The following is a 21,046-nucleotide window of genomic DNA, read 5'->3' on the forward strand; positions in this document are numbered from 1 at the left end:
ACCAACTTTTCAGAAAGGTGATCTTAAAACTCTACTGAATATCATCCAATGTTTAAAGACTGGGGAATAGGAAAGAAAGAGATGGAAGTAGTAAGCAGCACACATTTCAAAGCCCACTTTTAGGCCCACAATATTATGAATATTAAAAAATATATATGCTCCCCAAAAAAGGCAATTCAGCATTTTCAGAAAGAGCATTTGGCAATATTCAATGCATAAAGAGACTGTGCTTGGGGCCATCCACTCTCTCCAGATTTTCAGTGGTTCCTAGTTTTTCAAATGTTGATCAGAGTAGCTGTAGAAGGCATCTACAGATCTGCAACAACCATCACCTAGATGTTTGATGTAAAGATGTGAATGAATGCAGTGAAGATGTCAAGGAATGCAGTGAAGTTAGAATTTGTAAATTCCATGCTCTGGAAAGGTGCCAATTTACTTCAGCTCAGCTGAACTGCTTAATGATGTTGCTGATCTTCTCAAACCTGTGGCCATCATGATGGTAATGGGAAATAACCAAGAATGTAGCTCTTTCAAACAGCAGAACTTCATCAACTTCAAGAATATGGGCAAAATTCCTTAGGCTCATCTTCAGCTGCTGATCATTGAGAATCAGCTGATAGGCAATACTAGACCAGGCTATGTAGAGCTTTTCACCCCAGGTGAATGTTTGCAAATAATCATACTCTAGTGGGCGAGACAAACAAATCAAGTCCAGATATGAATGAGGCTCTGTCCATTCTGTTCAGATACTCTTGATCTGAAAACCTGTGAACCTATGTGTTCTGATTTTCCCCAAATAATAAGGCTATGAGTTCTACTGAATTGAGTTATAGAAATTAGATTTTCATGCCTTTCCTAGTTGTTATTGTTCTTTAAATAGCTTACATATTTTCAAAAGCAGGAACCTTCTTAACTTCAAGATCCTCAGGGACTCAAAGTTCATGATGGGAACTCAGCAAATGTACTGGGATAGACAGATAAATGGTATTTGCTTATGTCAAACTTGATCTAAAGACTACTTTACCAAGAACATGAGACCCAACAGAAAAACAAGACTTTAAACAGATTTTTTAAAGGATAAGTTTCAAAAAATATATTAAATGGGGTATATTTTAAATTTTAAAGACTGGTAGCAAGATAATATGAATTATTTTTACATTTGGCTGGGCACAGTGGCTCATCCCTGTAGTCCCAACACTTTGGGAGGCCAAGTTGGGTGTATTATCACTTGAGTCCAGGAGTTCAACACCAGCCTGGGAAATAGGGCGAATCTCTGTTTCTACAAAAAATATACAAAAAAAATTAGCCAGACATGGTGGCATACACCTGTAGTCCGAGCTACATGGAAGGCTGAGGTGGGAGGAGCCCTTGAGCCTGGTAGGATGAGGCTCCAGTGAGTTGAGATTGCGCCGCTACTACACTCCAGCCTGGGCAACAGAGAGAGACTCCGTTTCAAAAAGTAAATAAATAAATACTTTAAAATTATTTCGTAAATTCCCATATAGCAGTAAAAATGTACAACAAGCATAGCACAAAAGACAGGAGTAAAATAGATCTAACTTTATGCACTGCAGAATCACTTGTTTTGTCAACCAGCACGAGAAACTGTCAGAACTGTCAATCGATGCAAGGGAGATAGAAAAGGTGCCACTTTCAAACAGTACAATAATAGAAATAATGACAACATCATTTTATCGGAGGGAGGAGAAAAGTTATATCAGGATATTTATTTATCCAGGCCTCTCACTGAGGGGTAATTATGGGCTGGTTTTGTCTGTAACAGCCTCTCCAAACAGGCTCTGTGACTTTAAGTTCAGATATCAATGTCCTCTCATCTTTTCAGATATTTTTACATCCCAGGGTAATCACTGGATTATCTGTTGTGGTGAACTCCGGACCTTTTTAAACATCTACCAACAAAGTTTATAGATTCAAAGCAAAAATTCAGCTTTTGGAAAAATGAGATGAAAAATACTTTACTAATAATGTAAGTTAGCATTATAATTTGAATTCTAAAGAGGACTTACTAAGACCAGTAGAAGGCCGGGAGCAGTGGCTCACGCCTGTAATCCTAGCACTTGGGAAGGCCAACATGGGTGAATTACCTGAAGTCAGGAGCTCGAGACCAGCTTGGCCGACATGATGAAACCCCCATCTCTACTAAAAATATAAAAATTAGCCAGGCATCGTAGCAGGTGCCTGTAATCCCAGTTACTTGGGAGGCTGAAGCAGGAGAATTGCTTGAACCTGGCGGGGTGGGGTTGCAGTGAGCCGAGATCACGCCACTTCACTCCAGCCTGGGAGAAAGAGCAAGACTCTGTCTCAAAAAAAAAAAAAGACCAGTAGAGCAATATCTGTGTATGTTTAATGGAAAACATCATGATTGTTTGAAGTAGTTGATATGAAAATTTGAATGGATTGTTAAACTCATTATCATTATTACAAAGAATTTCAACCTTAAACTGCTCAGTGAAGCAGCTATTATATTTAGAGTAAAAAAATTTTTTTGAGACAGTCTCGCTTTGTCACCCAGGTTGGAGTGCAGTGGCACCATCTCGGCTCAGTGCAACCTCCGCCTCCCGGGTTCAAGAAATTCTTATGCCTCAGCCTCCTGAGTAGCTGGGACTACAGGTGTGTGCCATCACGCCTGTCTAATTTTTGCATTTTTAGTAGAGATGGGGTTTCACCATGTTGGCCAGGCTGATCTCAAACTCCTGACCTCAGGTGATCTGCCCGCCTTGGCCTCCAAAGTGCTGGGATTATAGGTGTAAGCCACCGTGATTGGCCTGAATTCTTATTAATGACAATAAAAGATTATCTGACAATTGAAGAAAAAGTAACAAACTATCTTCTGCTATTTGCCATCATCTACTTATGGGTATGAAGACTGGGCTAGCCTTCAAAGTTAGGTCATAAAAGGGCATGCAGTGTCTGGTCTTGTTCACTGAAATACTTGCTCTGTTAGGGCCCTGAGCCTCTGTGTAAGACAACTATGTTGAGGAAGCCACATTCTGCCAACACAGCCAACTGAGCCCAGTCTTACTGTCAATGGTAACTCTCAAGAATTTAAGGAGATTATCATGAGTACATATTGAAAGGGGGTTGTGTCAGTCATTTCAAGCATAAAATCTGGTATTAAGAAATCTTGTTCATGATCCCTCACTGCAGATGGCACAGTTTGAAAAACTGCTTAGCAGTGTCTTCTAAAGTTGAACATGTAATACCATAAACTCAGTAATTTCACTTCTGCATGAACCTCAGCATATACATGTATGTGTATTATATACATAAAAGTACTAAAAACATGTCCTAGAAATACATACATATGTATATGTTATATATATAATACCAAAAGACATGTATTAGAATTTCAAATCAGAACTCTTCATATCAGCCAAAAACTAGAAACTACCCAAACACCTATCAAGAAAAAATTAGACAGATAAATTTTGTGCTATTTACAAAACAGAATGGTAATAAGGACAATCACATAAAACAACATAAATAAATCTCACAAACAACGTTGAGGGAAAGAAATCAGACACATAAAAGCACATGTTTTATTATTCCATTTATATAAAATACAAAAACAGGCAACAGTAATCTCTGCTGTTAGAAATCAGCATAATGGTTACTCTTGGGGTGGGGGGTAATGAAAGGAAGGGGAGGTTGGGGTGCTGGTAATGTTCTGCTTTTTGATCTGGGAGTTTATTACATACGTGTGGTGATTTTAAAACATATCCACAGATTCTCTGACACTCTGCCTATCAAAAGGTGAAGCCAATTCCCTCCCCTGGAGTATAGACTGGCCTTAGTGACTCGCCTCTAGCAAACAGAATGCAGCAGAACTGACACTGCATGACTTTGGTTACTAGGTTGGTGATAGGGTTTCGATTTGCATCCCTGCCCCTATCTCATGTCAAATTGTAATCCCCAGTGTTGGAGGTGGCGCCTGGTGGGAGGTGACTGGATCACGGGGGCAGATTTCTCCCTTTGGTGCTATTCTCATGACAGAATTCTCAAAAGACCTGGTTGTTTAAAAGTGTGTGGCACCTCCCCCTTCTCTCTTGTTCCTGCTCTGGCCATGTAAGACATGCTGGCTTCCCCTTCTCGCTTCCACCATGACTGTATGTTTCCTGAGGCCTCCCTAGAAGCAAAGCAGATGCCAGAACCATACAGCTTGTAGAACCATAAGCCAATTAAACCTCTTTTCCTTATAAATTATCCAGTCTCAGCTATTTCTTTATAGCAATGTGAGAACAAACTAATACAGTTAGAAAAGGCAATACAGGCTGCGCGCTATGGCTCATGCCTGTAATCCCAGCACTTTGGGAGGCTGAGGTTGGTGGATCATGAGGTCAGGAGATTGAGACCATCCTGGCTAACATGGTGAAACCCCGTCTCTACTAAAATACAAAAAATTAGCCTGGCGCGGTGGTGCATGCCTGTAGTCCCAGCTACTTGGGAGGCTGAGATACTTGAATCTCTTGAACCCAGGAGGTGGAGGTTGCAGTGAGCTGATATCGCACCACTGCACTCCAGCCTGGCAACAGAGCAAGACTCCATCTCAAAAAAAAAAAAAAAAAAAAAAGGAAAAAGAAAATGCAATAGAGCTTCCACCTGGCTCTCTTTCTTGGGACATTCACCTTAGTACCCAGTCACCATGCTGTGAGAAAGTCACAGAGCCACATAGAAAGGCCATTTGTAAGTATTCTGATCACAGAGACAGCAAAAGTCCCAGAAAACAGGTAGTACCAACAGCCAGTCAAAGACTGAAGGGGATATAGTTTGGATTTGTGTCCCCTTCCAAGTCCCAGGTCCAGTGTTAATCCCCAATGCTGGAGGAGGAGCCTGGTGGGAGGTGATCGGATCATGGGGCAGACTTCCCCCTTGCTATTCTTGTGTGAGTGAGTTCTCACAAGGTCTGGTTGTTTAAAAGTGTGTAGCACCTCCTCCTTCACGCTCTTCTTCCTGCTCCAGCCATGTAGGATGTACCTGATTCCCCCTTGCCTTCTGCCATGGTTGTGTTTTTTTAAGGCCTCCCCAGCCAAGCTTCCTGTACAGCCTGCTAAACTGTGAGCCAATTAAACCTCTTTTCTTTATATATTACCCAGTCTCAGGTAGTTCCTTATGGCAATGCAAAAACAAACCAATACAGAAGGAGACTTTGGATTCCAGGCTCCCAGCTTTCAAGCTATTTCAGCCTTGCCTAAATTTCAAATTCATCAGTAAAATAAACATTGCTATTTTAAGCCACTACCTTGTGAGATGATTTGTTATGCAGGTATACTTAACTGGAATACACATCACGTGTGTTCACTGTGAAAATTCATTGAGCTGTATAATCACAATATATACACTTTTCCTTAGGTATATTATAATTACGTTTGAGTAAAGATTTGAAATTAAAATCATGTCATGGAAATAAGCTCATATTTATCAAATTTTAGATGGATTTTATTGAGAAGTTTTATATAAATTCGGCATTCCATATCATTCCTAATACTTTGCTTGTTCTTACAATGACATAAATAAAATATAATAAATTTTTTTTGCCACACCTCATATAGACACTTTCTCATACCCATCAATTTACCCTCACACATTGCCTAATTCTCATCATTTACCATGTATGGATTTTTTAAAAGTTTGGACACACTGCTGTAGCAGATATCTCCCTAGCACTATTTCTTCTTCTTCTGTTAATAGGCCCTCATTGTCCTTTGGGAAACTACCTCCCCACTTATCAATCAAGGTCTTGTCTTTTGTCTTCTCTTGTCTTTTCCACTTTTTTCTTTGAGACAGTCTCATTCTGTTGCCCAAGGTGGAGTGCAGTGGCATGATTAAAGCTTACTGTAGTTTTGACCTCCTGGGCTCAAGTCATCCACCCACATTAACCCTGAAGTTGCTGGGACCACAGGCACATGCCATCACACCCAGCTAATATTTTTGATTTTTAGTAGAAATGAGGTCTCACATAGGCTGGTCTGTAAGTCCTGGGCTCAAGCAATCCTCTTGCCTCAGCCTCCCAAACTGCTATGATTACAGGCATGAGGCACCATGCCCAGCCACTTTTTCTTTTTTTCAATTTTCTTTAAATTAATTCTATTATATCTCACATCCTTCCAATAAATTTTAACTTTCTTGAATTCTATTATATCTCCCATCCTTCTGATAAATTTCCTATTTAAATTAACAATATTTGGTCTCTAGTCCTTACAACCAAAGAACACTTACTGATACAGATCTCCACATGCTAGCATGCTGTCTGACATATGGTTGATGACTGACAATAAGAAAAGTGTTTATAAAATGGTATTGGGCAACTAATTTTTGACAAAAGCACAAAAGCAATCCAGTGGAAAAAGTGCAGGCTTTTCAAAAAAAAGTTGCTCCAATGATTGGGAATCCATACAACAAATATGAACTTGGATACATGCCTCAAACTATATAAGAAAGTTAACAAAAATGCATCATAGATCTAAATGTACAGCCTGAAAATGTGAAACTTTTATAAGAAAACATGGGAAAATTTCTTTGTGAGCTTGGGTTGGGCAAAAATGTCTTAGAAATCACACTAAAAATGCAATCTATAAAATAATAATTAAACTTTATTAAAAGTTAAAACTTTTCTTCAAAATACACTGTTAAGAGAATGAGGGCCAGGTGCGGAGGCTGAAGCCTGTAATCCCAGTGCTTTGGGAGGCTGAGGTGGGCAGATCACCTGAGGCCAAGAGTTCAAGACCAGCCTGGCCAATATGGTGAAACTCGGCCTCTACTAAAAATACAAAAATTAGGTTGGGCATGGTGGCCTTCATCTGTAATCCCAGCACTTTGGGAGGCCGAGGTGGGTGGATCACCTGAGGTCAGGAGTTTGAGACTAGCCTGACCAACAAAGTAAAACCCCGTTTCTACTAAAAATACAAAAATTGGCCGGGTGGCGTGGCACACACCTGTAGTCCCAGCTACTCAGGAGGCTGAGGCAGGAGAATCACTTAAACCTGGGGAGGTGGCAGTTGCAGTGAGTCAAGATCATGCCACTGCACTCCAGCCTGGGCAATACAGCAAGACTCTGTCTCAAAAAAAAAAAAAAAAAAAAATTAGCCAAGCATACTGATCTGTAATCTCAGCTACTTGGGAGGCTGAGATACCAGAATATCTTGAATCCAGGAGGCAGAGGTTGCAGTGAACCGAGACCTCACCACTGCACTCCAACCTGGGTGACAGATAGGATTCTGTCTCAAAAAAAAAAAAAAAAAAAGGCAGGGTTGGGGGGCATTAGGTAAGCAGAAACTTAAGGGTGATGGGCATATTCATTTGATCATAGTGATGGTTTCAAGTGGGTATACATATGTCAAAACTGGTAAAAATTATACACTGTAAATATACTCTATATATTCTATGCCAATTATACTTCAATAAAGCTATCTTAAAAAACCCTGCAACTCACATGTCAGATTTTGAAGAGAGTGGAAAAGATGCAGAATGAAAATTTCAATTAAAAGCCTCAGTGAGGCCGGGCGCGGTGGCTCACGCCTGTAATCCCAGCACTTTGGGAGGCCAAGGCGGGTGGATCATGAGGTCAACAGATCGAGACCATCCTGGTCAACATGGTGAAACCCCGTCTCTACTAAAAAAACACAAAAAATTCGCTGGGCATGGTGGCGCGTGCCTGTAATCCCAGCTACTCAGGAGGCTGAGGCAGGAGAATTGCCTAAACCCAGTAGGCGGAGGTTGCCGGTGAGCCGAGATCGCGCCATTGCACTCCAGCCTGGGTAACAAGAGCGAAACTCTGTGTCAAAAAAAAAAAAAAAAAAAGCCTCAGTGAAATTTGTGAATTATCCAAGTATTCAAGGAATTCATGCTTCCTCCAGCTAGCTGAGACTCGCAGAGTTTAATGAGCAATCTCAATACTGTTCTTCCAGAAATGGTATCATCCATCATATTATGGCTGTTCTCAGGAAGACAATGACCTAATCAGCATAAAATGAACTCCATGTCTTGTGAGAGATTTAAAATTAAACACATAATTCACATTTGCAAACATTTTTAGGACTTTTCTACCTGTAGGATAGGCTTAATATTGAGAGTGAACTTTTTGCAAGTGAATTCCAACACACTAGTTCAATCTCTAAGAACCTCAGTTTCCTCATCATTATAAAATACCCTAAGAAATAAGAAAACCCAGGAAACTAAAAAGAGCAGGCTTTGCCAGAGCTATTAATTCTTTTTTGGGTAGAACTAAAACTCAAGAAATAGATGTCTCTCTTCCATTTCTAGACTTTTTTAGAGAGATCCATGAGGAAGGTCCCCTCCATAGCTTTGACCAACCATCACACTGGTCAAAAAGGTATCCAGCCTCCCCCAAGCTCAGCCTGTTACCAAGAACCACACTGATCTATTAGGATGGTCTTGAGCTCTCTCATTAGCCCTCATGTGTTCTGAAGGTTAGAGCTAACTTTCAGACCTTCATTATTTGTTGAAAGGCTGGATGGGGAAAATCTCAACCAGACCTCCATGCCTACTTGGAAGTAAAGGTAGTTTTGCAGGGTGGCCTGTGTTCTCCAGATGCAGAGCCATATAGGGCCTTGCCTCTTTATGGGAGATGCAAAACCTAGGCCCTAATGAACAGAAATAGTGTTTGAGTGCACAAACTAGCATTAAGTTGTTTTAACTTTAATTTCCAGCTCTGTCACTTGCTGTGTGGGACCTTATTAACTCCAAAACCCAATTTTTTCAACTTTACAATGGAATTAAAGCAATCTAATTTTTCCAAATGGGGTTAACTTCCACTGTAAATTACAGTATATTGGCCAATAATTAACTTGAACACTAAAGCTGGCATTTAACAGGAATGCAACTGTTTGCTAAGTGTATACTTAAAAGCTTTTAAAACTATAATTTACTGAGAAGACAAAGCTTTCTTTCTGGGTTAAGAAGGTGAGAAAACAAGACACAGAAGCAAACTAAAATAAAGTCCTAAAATGGTACAAACCTCGAAAAGCTAAGCAGGTTTGCCAATAAAACTCCGCCTCCGTGCAAACCCTGCCCACTTCCGGCTTCCCCACCCACCTCCTAATACTGGAACACCGCCCCTCTTTGCGAGGTCCCGCCCCCTACACCTGATCCTGGTTCCCATTGGGCGAATGTGGATGCTGTATACACACCGACACACGCACGTTAGGCTGGGGCGTCTTCGCGCCTGCGCAGTAGCGCTGTCAGGCGGCTGGAAAGGGGGGTTTGGGGGAGGGGGGGTGGAGGTCATGCCGAATCTTCCTCCGTAATAAGAGGCGACGTGTCCCGCTGTCCTGGCTCCGTGGGTCCACCGGGATTGGGCCTGGGCGCTGGAGCTGCCGTGGCTCCCGCCACGGCGGGTACCATGGAGGCCGTGCCAGAGACCAGAACTCAGCCAAGGGAGGCCGAGACAGCCGGCGGTGCTCGTAGATGAGGCGGCGGCGGCGGCGGCAGCAGCCCGGGCTCTCCATGAGCAAGCGGCGGCGGCGACGGGTGCGGCGGCACCGGCGATTTTCAGTCCCCGGGGAGGTACGAGGAGTTGGCTTCCTGGTGGACGGAGACTGGCCAGTGTGGGAACGCTCCACGGCCCGGCCCTCCAGCCCATTTGACGGCAATCCTGGGCACTCGGCGGGGCACTGCCCTGCCAGAGGCGGGCGCGCCCAGACGACTCGCGGGCCCCTGACTCGGGGACCCGTCCGCCTCAAGTGCCAGGCCTTCCGGGCGCGGCCGCCCAGGGCCAGGGTGGGCGTGGCCGGAGCGTGGGGGCTCCCTGGGGGCGCACGCCTCGCGCCCGCCTGGTCCCTGTCCCGAAGCCCCGCGCTGCTGGGAGCGGGAGGGCGTCGCTGTTTTTTAGAGATGTATTTCCGGCGCTGATTTGAGGGGATCTTTAGAACCTATGAGTCCTTAGAGAGTCCGGCGTTCAATGCCTTGGGCAGGTGGTGGGGTCCTCACGGCCAGCTTGGGGTACCAATTGCCTCCGTTAGAAGTCACCACGAAAGAAAGATGTTTGCCAGAGAAATAGAGGTCAGTTTTCCAAGTTTATTCAAATTGGAGGGCCTGTTGAGTCTGGAAAATAAAGCCACTGGAATAATCCTCTAGTCCTTCCAATACAGATCCTAGCTAAACAGCGAAGACAATTTTAAGTAAAGCTCGTTACAGCTATCTTTCCATTATTTCTCCCCACACGCCCCCCATTTTTATTGCAATTTACTTTGAAACAAATCACCAAGTTCATGCTGAAACTAGTATCATCTAGTTCTTCCAAATTTTCCCTCCTCCTGTTTTTCCCAAAGACAAGTAAGTTGCCATATATATCATTATAGTTTAATTCTCTTAGAGTGTGACTATTGCTTTACAGAGCTAGTTACACTTCATTTGGTCATGTCTAAAGATAATTTGAAGAAAACATCTTAGAGATTTATGCTTCCTTTCCAATGCAATAGTTTAGGAATCAGACCTCAGGCTCTTAAATCAATCTTAAACCTTGCTACAGAAGTCTTTAAAAGTTAATGGAAATAAACCATAAAGTTATTTTCGTTTTTAAAGTATTTGAATGCCTAATCGTTTTTTGTTTTTTAATTTTTGTTAGCAAAACGTGTCCGTTTCTATTTTCCTATGTTACAGATTTGCCACACCCTCTTATTCCTAAGTGGTTGACTAGAATCAACGTGTTGGCCAAGTAATATAAACATCCACACTTCATACTAAATATAGTTGCTGGATATTTTAGAGGGCACAGTATCTTGCTTCAAGCTGAGAATAGTGTGTTCATGTGTGTTTAATATGTTGCAGAAGTGAAATTGTACTCGTGTTGCAGAATGTTTTGGACTTAGTTTCTTTACGCAAATAAAACACATAGGACTGCAGCATTATTAAGGGTTGAGTTCATGTTGTGTTTGGGAGGATGCAGCACTTGAAAAGATGGTCAAAACAAGACACTGATCTCAGTCACTCATTTCTCTGTTTGCCTTCCTCAGATGCGTTTTTTCATAACATAGCTTCTCTATAAAAGTAATGTTGGAAAACAATATGATGTTTTGAGTTTACTTGCTTGTCCCCAGTAAGGTGAAGCAATTTTTTCAATACAATTGCAAAAAACTCATTTTTTTCAAAAATATGTGCACTATGTAACATACATATAACACAACATATTTATTAAAATACTCTCCATGGCTTTAAAAACAAAGTGCCTAGGAGTCCTCAAGGTTAGGGGAAGAGTGCCAGTTTCAAAAGGGAGGATGCTTTGGTTCATTCTCAAAACATGCATAGGGAATAATCAGGATATTTATCAAGTTCTGAATCAGATAGTATAGCCTCTGTAGTTAAAAATTATAGTATAAATTACACAATTAATAGCACAATTCTGAGTTGCAAATAAAAATCCCAAAGTGAATAGCAGTATTAGCTATGCTACTATTCACTTAAGATTTCATGATTACTCCTCACGCTGTCTTTCAAAGGTAAACGTCAGAATTAGTTATAGCCTATATAGCAACAGGAGTTCTTTTTTTTTTTTTTTACATAGTTTTTCTATACAACAGATAAAATATGTAGTATAGTTAATATAAAGGTTACAGAATGGCTATTATTCTGTACCCCCAATTAAGGATCCCATTATAAATTCTTTAGTGGAACAACCCATATTAACAAGAAAATGAAGCACACCCTGTATTTTGGAAGAAGGAGGAGGTTTACATCAGGAATATGCCTAACCAAATTTAGTTTATGTTTTTAGTATCTGTATTTTCATTTAGGATTTTTTCATTACAGGGTTTTCCTCTATCACAGATAAAATCTGCAATGTAATCAATATAAAGCCTATGAAATGGCCACCTGTGTCTCAAAAAAAGACTGCAATTTCCTAAATGGCCTTTCCAGAAAGCATGCATAATGCCTGAAAAGTGGCTCATTTAAATTTTTTTGCTATGTTGAGAAGCCTAATAACCACATTTGATTTGAGTCTTTACATATATTTATTTTCATTTAAATATATTATGCTTTTAATATACAAAGTCACAAGTTTATGTGTTTTGTTTTAAACTTTAAAATGTAGGATGAAGACACTGTTTGAAGAGATCAAAGCATCAATTAAAAATAACTATAACCAAGATCGATCATTTTGGAGGCCTGTTCTTCCTTGGGGGGGTGTTTTTACTATAAAAGCTGGCCGCAAAGCAGTATCCTGTACACCACTCTATGTTGAAATAAGACTGAAAAATACCTGCACCATAGATGGATTCTTGATGTTATTATATGTCATTCTTAATGAAAATGAAAATTTCCCCAGAGAACTCTCTCTTCATTTTGGTAGAGAGTTTGTAGACTGTTTTCTTTATTTAATGGACACCTACAGTTTTACAACTGTGAAGCTACTTTGGATTTGGGACAAGATGGAAAAACAGCAATACAAATCTGAAGTTCATAAAGCTTCATTAATAATTGATTTGTTTGGGAATGAGCATGATAATTTTACAAAAAATCTTGAAAATCTCATGTCTACCATTCAAGAGAGTTACTGTTCCAACTGGCGATGCCCAACTCGAGTGCAGGAAGATCAGCAGCGCACAATTAATATAAAGTAAGTTGGTCTAATGGCTGTTTTGTCACTTGTACTTTTTTTAATGAATGTTGCTTTAGATATGTGATTGTGTGCCCCGTAATGACATTTGGGCCAACAGAGGACCACATATGCCATGCTATTTTGTAAGATACTGTATATTTATTATACCCTTCTATGTTGAGGTACACAAAGACTTACCATTGTGTTAAAATTGCCTACAATATTAAGTATAGTAACATGCTATAGAGATTTGTAACCTAGGAGCAATAGGCTTTACCATATAGCCTAGGAGTGTGAAAGGTTATACCATCTAGGTTTATGAAAGCACACTCTATGATGTTTACACACTATGAAATCATCTAAGGATACGTTTCTCAAAATATGTCCCCATTGGATGACAAATGACAGTATTGCCAAAGTACTTGTTAAAGGACAGAGCCTTTGGAATTACTTACGCATGAAGCAATCACACATATGCAAGATTCTTCTGCAGGTCCCCTGAAAACAGTGTTGCAGCCTATTGCCTCCAAACATCTTAGAATTACTTTACAAAGCCAACTGACAACCTTGTCAGTAGCAAAGTAATGAATTACTCCATATGAAAAATGTATTACTCTTACTTGAGTTTACTAATAATGACTGTAGATGATTCTTACTGTCACAAATTTAACCTCTTTAAGAGCACTTAATACTGTTTTGGAATGTTTCACCCTTTGAATAGGTCTCTGTCAAAAGGGCTAGTTCCACATGAATAAGAAAATTAAAAGTATTCTTTCTTATCATGGCCAAGACATAATTATAGACAGACACCTAGAACTTGGCATCTCACATGTAAATGTGGATGTAAGCAGCTTTTATTTTGACTAGGAAAGGTGCAAAGACCCAGATGAATGTTTTTGGCTTTCAGAGAAAAGGCAGATCTCCAGCTCAGTAAATGATAGGGACAGAATCCAAACTGGCAAGCCCTAGTGGAGTGTTGGGAAACATTAAAGCCTCCAAGGGACATGAGCTGGAAAGGGGATAATTGCCAGTGGAAGAAAAACAGACCCAAACACATTGTTGGCAGAAAGGTATCTGGCCCCATGGTCCAGAAAAACAGCCTGGTAGATTGTTCCCATTTGGAAATGTACATTGCATACCCTAATTCGTTAAACTCAAATTTCTCTGAAATATACTTTGTCTATTTTCCTGTATTGCTAATTTGAAATATCTATCAATGGAAATGATTTTCAAGTCATAAAGACAACTCAGAAGAGTTGCAATGATCACAGCTCACTGCAGCCTTGAACTCCTGAGCTCAGGTGATCCTCCTACCTCATACCTCACTGCCTCAGCCTTTCCAGTAGCTGGGACTACAGACATATGCCACCATGCTCAGCTAACTTATTTTTTTATTTTTTGAGACAGAGTCTCACTCCATCTCCCAGGCTGAAGTGTAGTAGTGTGTTCACAGATCACTGCAATGTCGACTTCCTGGGTTCAAGTGATCCTCCTGTCTCAGTACTTGCAAGTAGCTGGGACTAGAGGCATGCACCACCATGGCCAGCTAATTTTTGTGTTTTTTGTAGAGATGGGGTCTTGCTTTGTTGCCCAGGTCGGTCTCGAACTCCTGATTCACCTGCCTCACCTTTCCAAAGTACTGGGATTATAGATGTGAGCCACCACACCCATCCTAATACCTTGTTTTTTAAAAACTAGTTCCTTTACATCTGTAAATGTTTTGAAACTATAATGAAATATTTATAATTCTATATTATATTTTGTACTATTTAATAAAATATCTTTCATCATACTCTATAACTTTTTAATTTCTGCCTACTTTTTAAAAATCCTATATTTAAAACAACCTCTGAAGTAATGTAGTTAATAAAATTTTTTAACAGATCAGGTACCTGAGGCCAAGAATGATTATTACTTACATTTAGTCAGGTAACTAGTCAGCTGCTTTCCTGATTCTGGGTCCTAGTTCCTTCCACCAGACCAGATTGCCTCGTTTGAATCCTCTCACAAATGTTTTAGATTAACGTAGCAGCAACTGGATATATCAGGATTGTTTATACAAGAATGTTTCCTTGAAAATTTCATACATTAGTGTTTATTGAGTTCAACTGATTTCTATACTGTCTGGAAGAAATTCCAAAATGTATAATAGAGGCTGTACTTGGTATAATTGATTTTGCTAATCATGGATTGAGCTGTAAAATTTGTTATGGTAATAAGATGTAAAATGTTGAAGCAGCTCTTATATGCATTTTATAATTATTATAGTCCTCCTCAAGAAATTCCACATGGAAACTTGATAAGACTGGCTGTGGATGAGTTATTCTGTTCCAAGATTGAACTGTGTGAAGAGCATGGGTGAGTATATGACAGACATTTAAACTGACAGTATGTATGTGTTTATAAGGAAACCTGGGCAGATGTGCTCCTGGAAGTACTTTATGGATCTTATTAACAAACCTAGTTTGCTGTGACATTTTATAGTGTTTTTATTATGGAGTATCACTACATAGAATATGGTACTACCACTGATTGATGAGCACAAAGCAAATACCTTTTCTTTTTTTTTCCTTACTGCTGAGTAGGTACAATAAAACCTTGGTTAACCGGAACCCAGCTAATCGAGACCCTCAGTTATCTGGATTTTTTTCTGCACTCCTCATTTAGGAGAAAGAGGTAAATGACAACTAAAAAACAACCTAGTAAAAAAAGAGTTCAGAGAAGCAGAACATATTCATCCCAATTTAACAATTTCTGTGAGTACATTATTGTATAATGAGAATTAATATTTAGAAGGATGATCTTATAGCTAATTAATTACAAAAGAAGATAAAAGTATGGTCTGTTAATTGTATCTATTAAGTCTAGAAAGTGAACTAATATATTGTAGCAACAAATACTGAAACAGTTGGTTTTCTGGTTAATTTGGTTTAGTTAATAATGTCTGTTAACCAGAATACTGTACCCTGAGCATTCCGGTTAATCAAGATTTTACTGTATAATTGAATTTGTTATATTCTGATCCATATACATAATACCTCTATGAGGAAACAGAATTTGTTCATGCTTATAAAAGAGTCTAATGACAAAAGGAAGCAATTAAGAGTCATATTATTTACCCTCTCTGCCATTATTTGAAACCAGCATAGAGAGAGAAATATAAAAGCATTCCTATCAGTTCTGTAGAGTTACGCTTTCATAAACTTATATAGAAATAGCTAGCATTTCCTGGAGTTTTAATATGTCATTTCTAGTATAAGGAACACAGCTTATAAACTTCTAGAGCTATTAGGTGATATAAGGTACTAATATAGCCATACCATTACCTACACCTATAATAGATAATTATAAGAAAATTAAAGTCATAAAGACAACTCAGAAGTGTTGAAAGGCAACTTTGTGCCAAGTATAATAATGTTCATGCCTGTTTTCTATTTTAGGTGTGGTGGCTTAAGAGAATTTTCCCAACGAATTTTCTGCCATGGCGCACCCCCTTTTGTTGTCTTAAATATGCAGCATTGGAAATCTGAAGATCTGGCATATGTACCCTATTACTTGGATTTGTCCGATCACAAGTAGGTGTTATTTTGTTGTTTCTTTATAAAACTAATAAAAAAAGTTTATCATGTTATGAAAATTTATCCCATTATTCTATTATGATTCTATTCTTTGCTATGATTTTGGCTAGCCCTTAAGAGATGCTGTTGAGGCTGGGCATGGTGGTTCACACCTGTAATAGAAGCATTTTGGGATGCCGAGGTGGGCAGAGCACGAGGTCAGGAGTTCAAGACCAGCCTGACCAACATGGTGAAACCCCGACTCTACTAAAAATACAAAAATTAGCCAGGCGGGGTGGCACACACCTGTAGTCCCAGCTACTCAGGAGGCTGAGGCAGGAGAATTGCTTGAACCCAGGAGATGGAAGTTGTGGTGAGCTGAGATTGCACCATTGCAATCCAGCCTGAGCAACAAGAGCAAAACTCCATCTCAAAAATATATATATGTGTGTGTGTGTGTGTGTGTGTGTGTGTGTGTGTGTGTATATAGTTGAAAACAATCATATCTGTCTCTAAATTTACATATTCTGAATAGAATCAGAATCTATTACAGGGTGTCAGTTACTAGCAGTGCACATAGTGGGCAGGTATGTGGACTATAGAATAGACAGAATTGGGTTCAAATTCTAGCCTCATCTTTTATAAGTTAACCTCGGGCCAGCAACTTAACCAGTCTACATGTCATTTTTCTTATCTATGAAACAGAGATGATGGTATCAATTTAGTGTAGTTATTGTAAAGATTTCATACATACTGAGCGTTTAAGATAGTGCCTGATATATAACACTGGATAGTATAATAATACTACAGTATTTTGTTCCTGACACATACTGGTTAATACTTGTGTTTAAAGTCAAAGAAGTGTGTAGTAGTATGCAGGTGGTCATCATTTAAACATAAAATGTTATTTGTCAATATAAATAAAAATATCTGCATACATACCAGGAAATAAAGGTTTCTTTTAACATTTTCCCTTTAAAAGTTTTGTTATGTATATGTTTACACTTTTTTAAAAGAACTGTGCAGGTTATAAGTTCATTTGTTAAAATATGTTTTTAAAAAATTCTGGCCGGGCATGGTGGCTCACACCTGTAATCCCAGAACTTTGGAAGGCTGAGGCGGGCAGATCATGAAGTCAGGAGATTGAGATCATCCTGATCAACATGGTGAAAACCCCATCTCCACTAAAAATACAAAAAATTAGCCGGGCATGGTGACACGCGCCTGTAGTCCCAGCTACTCGGGAGGCTGAGGCAGGAGAATCACTTGAACCAGGGAGACAGAGGTTGCAGTGAGCCAAGATGGCACCCCTGCACTCCAGGCTGGGCGATAGAGTGAGACTCCATCTCAAAAAAGAAAAAAGAAATTCTTAATTTCCACATTTCCAATTATATTACATGATTTATAGAGATGGATATCTTTTTCAGGTAACAGAATACAATGTCAATTTTATTCCTTAGTTAAGAATTTAAGGAATGTTTATCTTAAAAACAAAGTATTATAACTTTGTTCTATACTATGTTATTTAATTTGCAGGTATTTATTGGAAGGTGCCACATTATTTAACAAAGAGGAACATCATTATTCTGCAGCTTTCCAGATTGATGGACATTGGATGCATTATGATGGGCTCAGAAATGTGAATTTAATTTTGTTAAATAAACCCCCAGAGTTTCTTCTCTTGTCATCATTGGTTTATATTCGAGCAACAGAGAAATAAATATAGACTGATGCTAAAAGTTGTTTTCCCTCCTGCCCATGCTCCCCCAGATGAAGGGCTTATTTTGTGTATTCTTGGTATCCAAGGAAACAGTTCAACTATACTAGTTTCAGAGGTGTATTTTCAGTGTTTAACCCCAGGTAAATGTTTTATATAGAGGATCTATGCAAAAATGTTTGTATTTCTTTATATTTCCTGAGTTATTTTTATATGAGCATATTTTATGTTGAAATAAAATATATCTTGTGGCCTTTGTATTTTTTATTTATATGTACCTCAAAGATTTTTACAATTCTGTCCTTGAATTCAAGAAATATTTTGTCATCTGAATTCGAAATTTTTCTTTTTGGATATCCAAGTAAAACCTAGGTAAAAGTCAGTATTTCAGTTTATATAATTTAATAGTTCAAAATATAGCTAACTATATTTCTTTGCCCTACCTCACTATAATCCAAAGTGCACTATTTGTTCTAGTATGGATTTGAATGTACAATTTATGGATGGTTTAGTTTATTAATTTGATTTGCCCAATATCATCCCTGCAGCAATTTTTTTTAAATGTATGAGAAATTTTTTTGAGCTTAACCTGTTTCTTTTTTTTTTTTTTTTTGAGACAGTGTCTCACTCTGTTGCCAGGCTGGAGTGCAGTGGCGCGATCTCGGCTCACTGCAAACTCCACCTCCCAGGTTCAAGCAATTCTCCTGCCTCAGCATCCCGAGTAGCTGGGATTACAGGCGCGCGCCACCACGCCCAGCTAATTTTTGTATTTTCAGTAGAGACAGGGTTTCACCATGTTAGCCAGGATGGTCTCGATCTCTTGACCTCGTGATCCGCCCGCCTCGGCCTCCCAAAGTGCTGGGATTACAGGCGTGAGCCACCACGCCCGCCCGGCCAACCTGTTTCTTTATAATGGCAAATTACTTTAACTACTTCCTAAAGTATTATAAAACTACCAGTGGATTTTAAGTGATAGCTAAGTTTCCAAGATTAACTCAAGTTATTACAAACAGATTATATAACTATCCTAAATGTTTATCTTAAATGTAATTTGAAATGTTCTAATATATTTTGCAGATAAAACAACTGTAAATGGTATTAGGCAACTGGATGTTCACTAGTGTTGGACTAACAATAGAAATGCACTTTAAATATATATTTAAGAGGAAATGGGTGCCTGAAAGTATTTCTTTTCCTAGTGAAGTTATATATTGACACAGAGAAAAGAATACTTAAAGTTTTGGAGTGATAGCTGCTGGCTTCCTTATAAGTAGTGATTGATAGCATGAAACTTTGATTTGCAATACAAATCATTAGGATTTTATAGTTATGAGTACATTATGTTTCTTTATAAAGACTTTAAGATCACTCTTTTTACAACTTATGGGAAAAATAAAGATTTTCAAGGGAAAATACTTTTTGAAATTTATCATCGCTTATTTTAGTGTTTACATTTTGAGATTAGTTGCAATATATTTGGAAACTTCTACATGACAGCACAGATCACTGCCATCTGCTGAACTGCTAAAGCGCTTGGTGCCATGTTCAGAAAACTTACCCAAGAATGAATGAATATGGGTGAAATATTATTGAGAATGCCTCACTTTAGCAAATACTATGAAAATTCTTTTTTATGTATCAAACTGATTTACAGAAAGAATTTTACCCCAAGATTTATTTAAATAGTTTCCCAAGTATAACTGAATAGGATTTAATTTAGAGTAAACTTTTCTGGGGACACCTGATTGCATGAATTGAAGTATACAAAAACACAAATATTAGAGTAAACATAAATGGTGTTATTAACAAAATTATTTCTAATGCAGATTTATTCTTTCCGGAATTGCACTTTATTTGGAATACTAGTTTATCATGAAACAACGACTTACCTACCTCACAGGGTTGTTGTGAGGATTAATATGTTTGTTAAAATCTTGACTACCTTGAACATGCTAATAAACATTTTTCTACCTCCTTTATTTGCAGGCAAGACTCCCAGATTTTCTCTTACCATGAACTTTGCAGATTTTTAAAAATTATTTAGGCTGTAGCTCATATCACTAATTAGCATGTAATAGAAATTGAGTATGCCTTCTTAACCCGATACTGGGGTTAAGAAGAACAGATAGTTTATTTTTATGGTAGCCGTTAGTTGATAGAAATAAGAAATCATCCCCTGCTGACCAAACAGTGAATAGAAAAAGAGTCAAAAAGAATTAACTAGATTACCTACTGAATGTGAAGGTGAAGGTATGGAAAATTCTTTGTAATTCTATAAACACCCTTAGGAAAATCAGAATAAGCTACTGGTGGAGGAGGAGCTAAAGATATGAGAGAATAGTTAGAATATATATGCACATATTTTTGAGACGGAGTCTCTATCACCTAGGCTGGAGTGCAGTGGTTCGATCTTGGCTCACTGCAGCCTCTGCCTCCCGGATTCAAGCAGTTCTCCCACCTCAGCCTCCTGAGTAGCCTGGATTACAGGCCCACAGCCACGACGCCCGGCTAATTTTTGTATTTTGATAGAGAAGGGGGTTCACCATGTTGGCTAGCCTAGTCTGGAACTACTGACCTTAGGTGATCTGCCCACCTCGGCCTCCCAAAGTGCTGGTATTACAGGCGTGAGCCACCATGCCCAGTCCTAGGATATATTTTTAATCAAAATACCACAAACTACTACTGTACCTACGGGGACAGCAAAAATAATTTAAAAACCTTTTCTACAATCTGGCATAAAGACCAAAGAACATTTAAGGAGTCTTCAACTAGCTTCTCTTCAGCAAAAGAAACCATTTCTTCTCTAATTTCTGCAAATAATTTTACTGAGATTATTCCTTCAAAGTAGTTTATAATAATTTATAAATTATTAGAGTTTGTTTAAACTGTCACTAGATCTAAGCCAATGAAAGAGGAAGATAAAGAATAACTGACTACCACAGGCATGCTTACTAGGGTAAGTCCCATGTTCTATTTCTGTCCTAAAGTATAAGCAAATAACTATATAATCAGATGTCCACTATGACACATAAAAAGCTATACATGGCAGGACATGTGGCTCATGCCTTTGGGAGGCACTTTGGGAGGCTGAGGTGACAGGATCACTTGAACTCAGGAGTTCCCTGGGCAACACCGGGAGACCCCGTCTCCACTAAGAATACAAAAATCAGTCGGGTGTGGTGGTGTTCACCTGTTGCC

The 21,046-nt window shown here is 39.0% G+C and overlaps 1 protein-coding gene and 1 pseudogene across 1 annotated transcript; one reads left to right on the forward strand and one right to left on the reverse strand.

The window, feature by feature from the left end:
- Positions 1-208: 208 nt before the first annotated feature.
- On the reverse strand, positions 209-9,265 carry LOC135270391 (ras-related GTP-binding protein A-like; annotated as a pseudogene).
- A 216-nt stretch (positions 9,266-9,481) lies between these two features.
- On the forward strand, positions 9,482-19,825 carry CUNH14orf28 (chromosome unknown C14orf28 homolog). The gene is made up of 5 exons (XM_012456298.2): positions 9,482-9,543; positions 12,068-12,592; positions 14,843-14,932; positions 16,015-16,149; positions 17,668-19,825. The coding sequence occupies exons 2-5, from the start codon at positions 12,069-12,071 to the stop codon at positions 17,849-17,851; spliced, it is 933 nt and encodes a 310-aa protein (XP_012311721.1). The 5' UTR covers positions 9,482-9,543; position 12,068; the 3' UTR covers positions 17,852-19,825.
- The last annotated feature ends 1,221 nt before the right edge of the window (positions 19,826-21,046 follow it).

The sequence above is a fragment of the Aotus nancymaae genome, unplaced genomic scaffold (assembly GCF_030222135.1).
Source record: "Aotus nancymaae isolate 86718 unplaced genomic scaffold, 86718_ANA_hifiasm-v0.15.2.pri h1tg000062l, whole genome shotgun sequence".
Lineage (NCBI taxonomy): Eukaryota > Metazoa > Chordata > Mammalia > Primates > Aotidae > Aotus > Aotus nancymaae.

Excerpts from the sequence above, each read along its gene's own strand:
- CUNH14orf28 (XM_012456298.2), top strand. The coding sequence starts at position 12,069 with ATGAAGACACTGTTTGAAGAGATCAAAGCATCAATTAAAAATAACTAT. Across the intron at positions 12,593-14,842 it reads CAGCGCACAATTAATATAAA|TCCTCCTCAAGAAATTCCAC; the intron begins GTAAGTTGGTCT and ends TAATTATTATAG. Across the intron at positions 14,933-16,014 it reads GAACTGTGTGAAGAGCATGG|GTGTGGTGGCTTAAGAGAAT; the intron begins GTGAGTATATGA and ends TTTCTATTTTAG.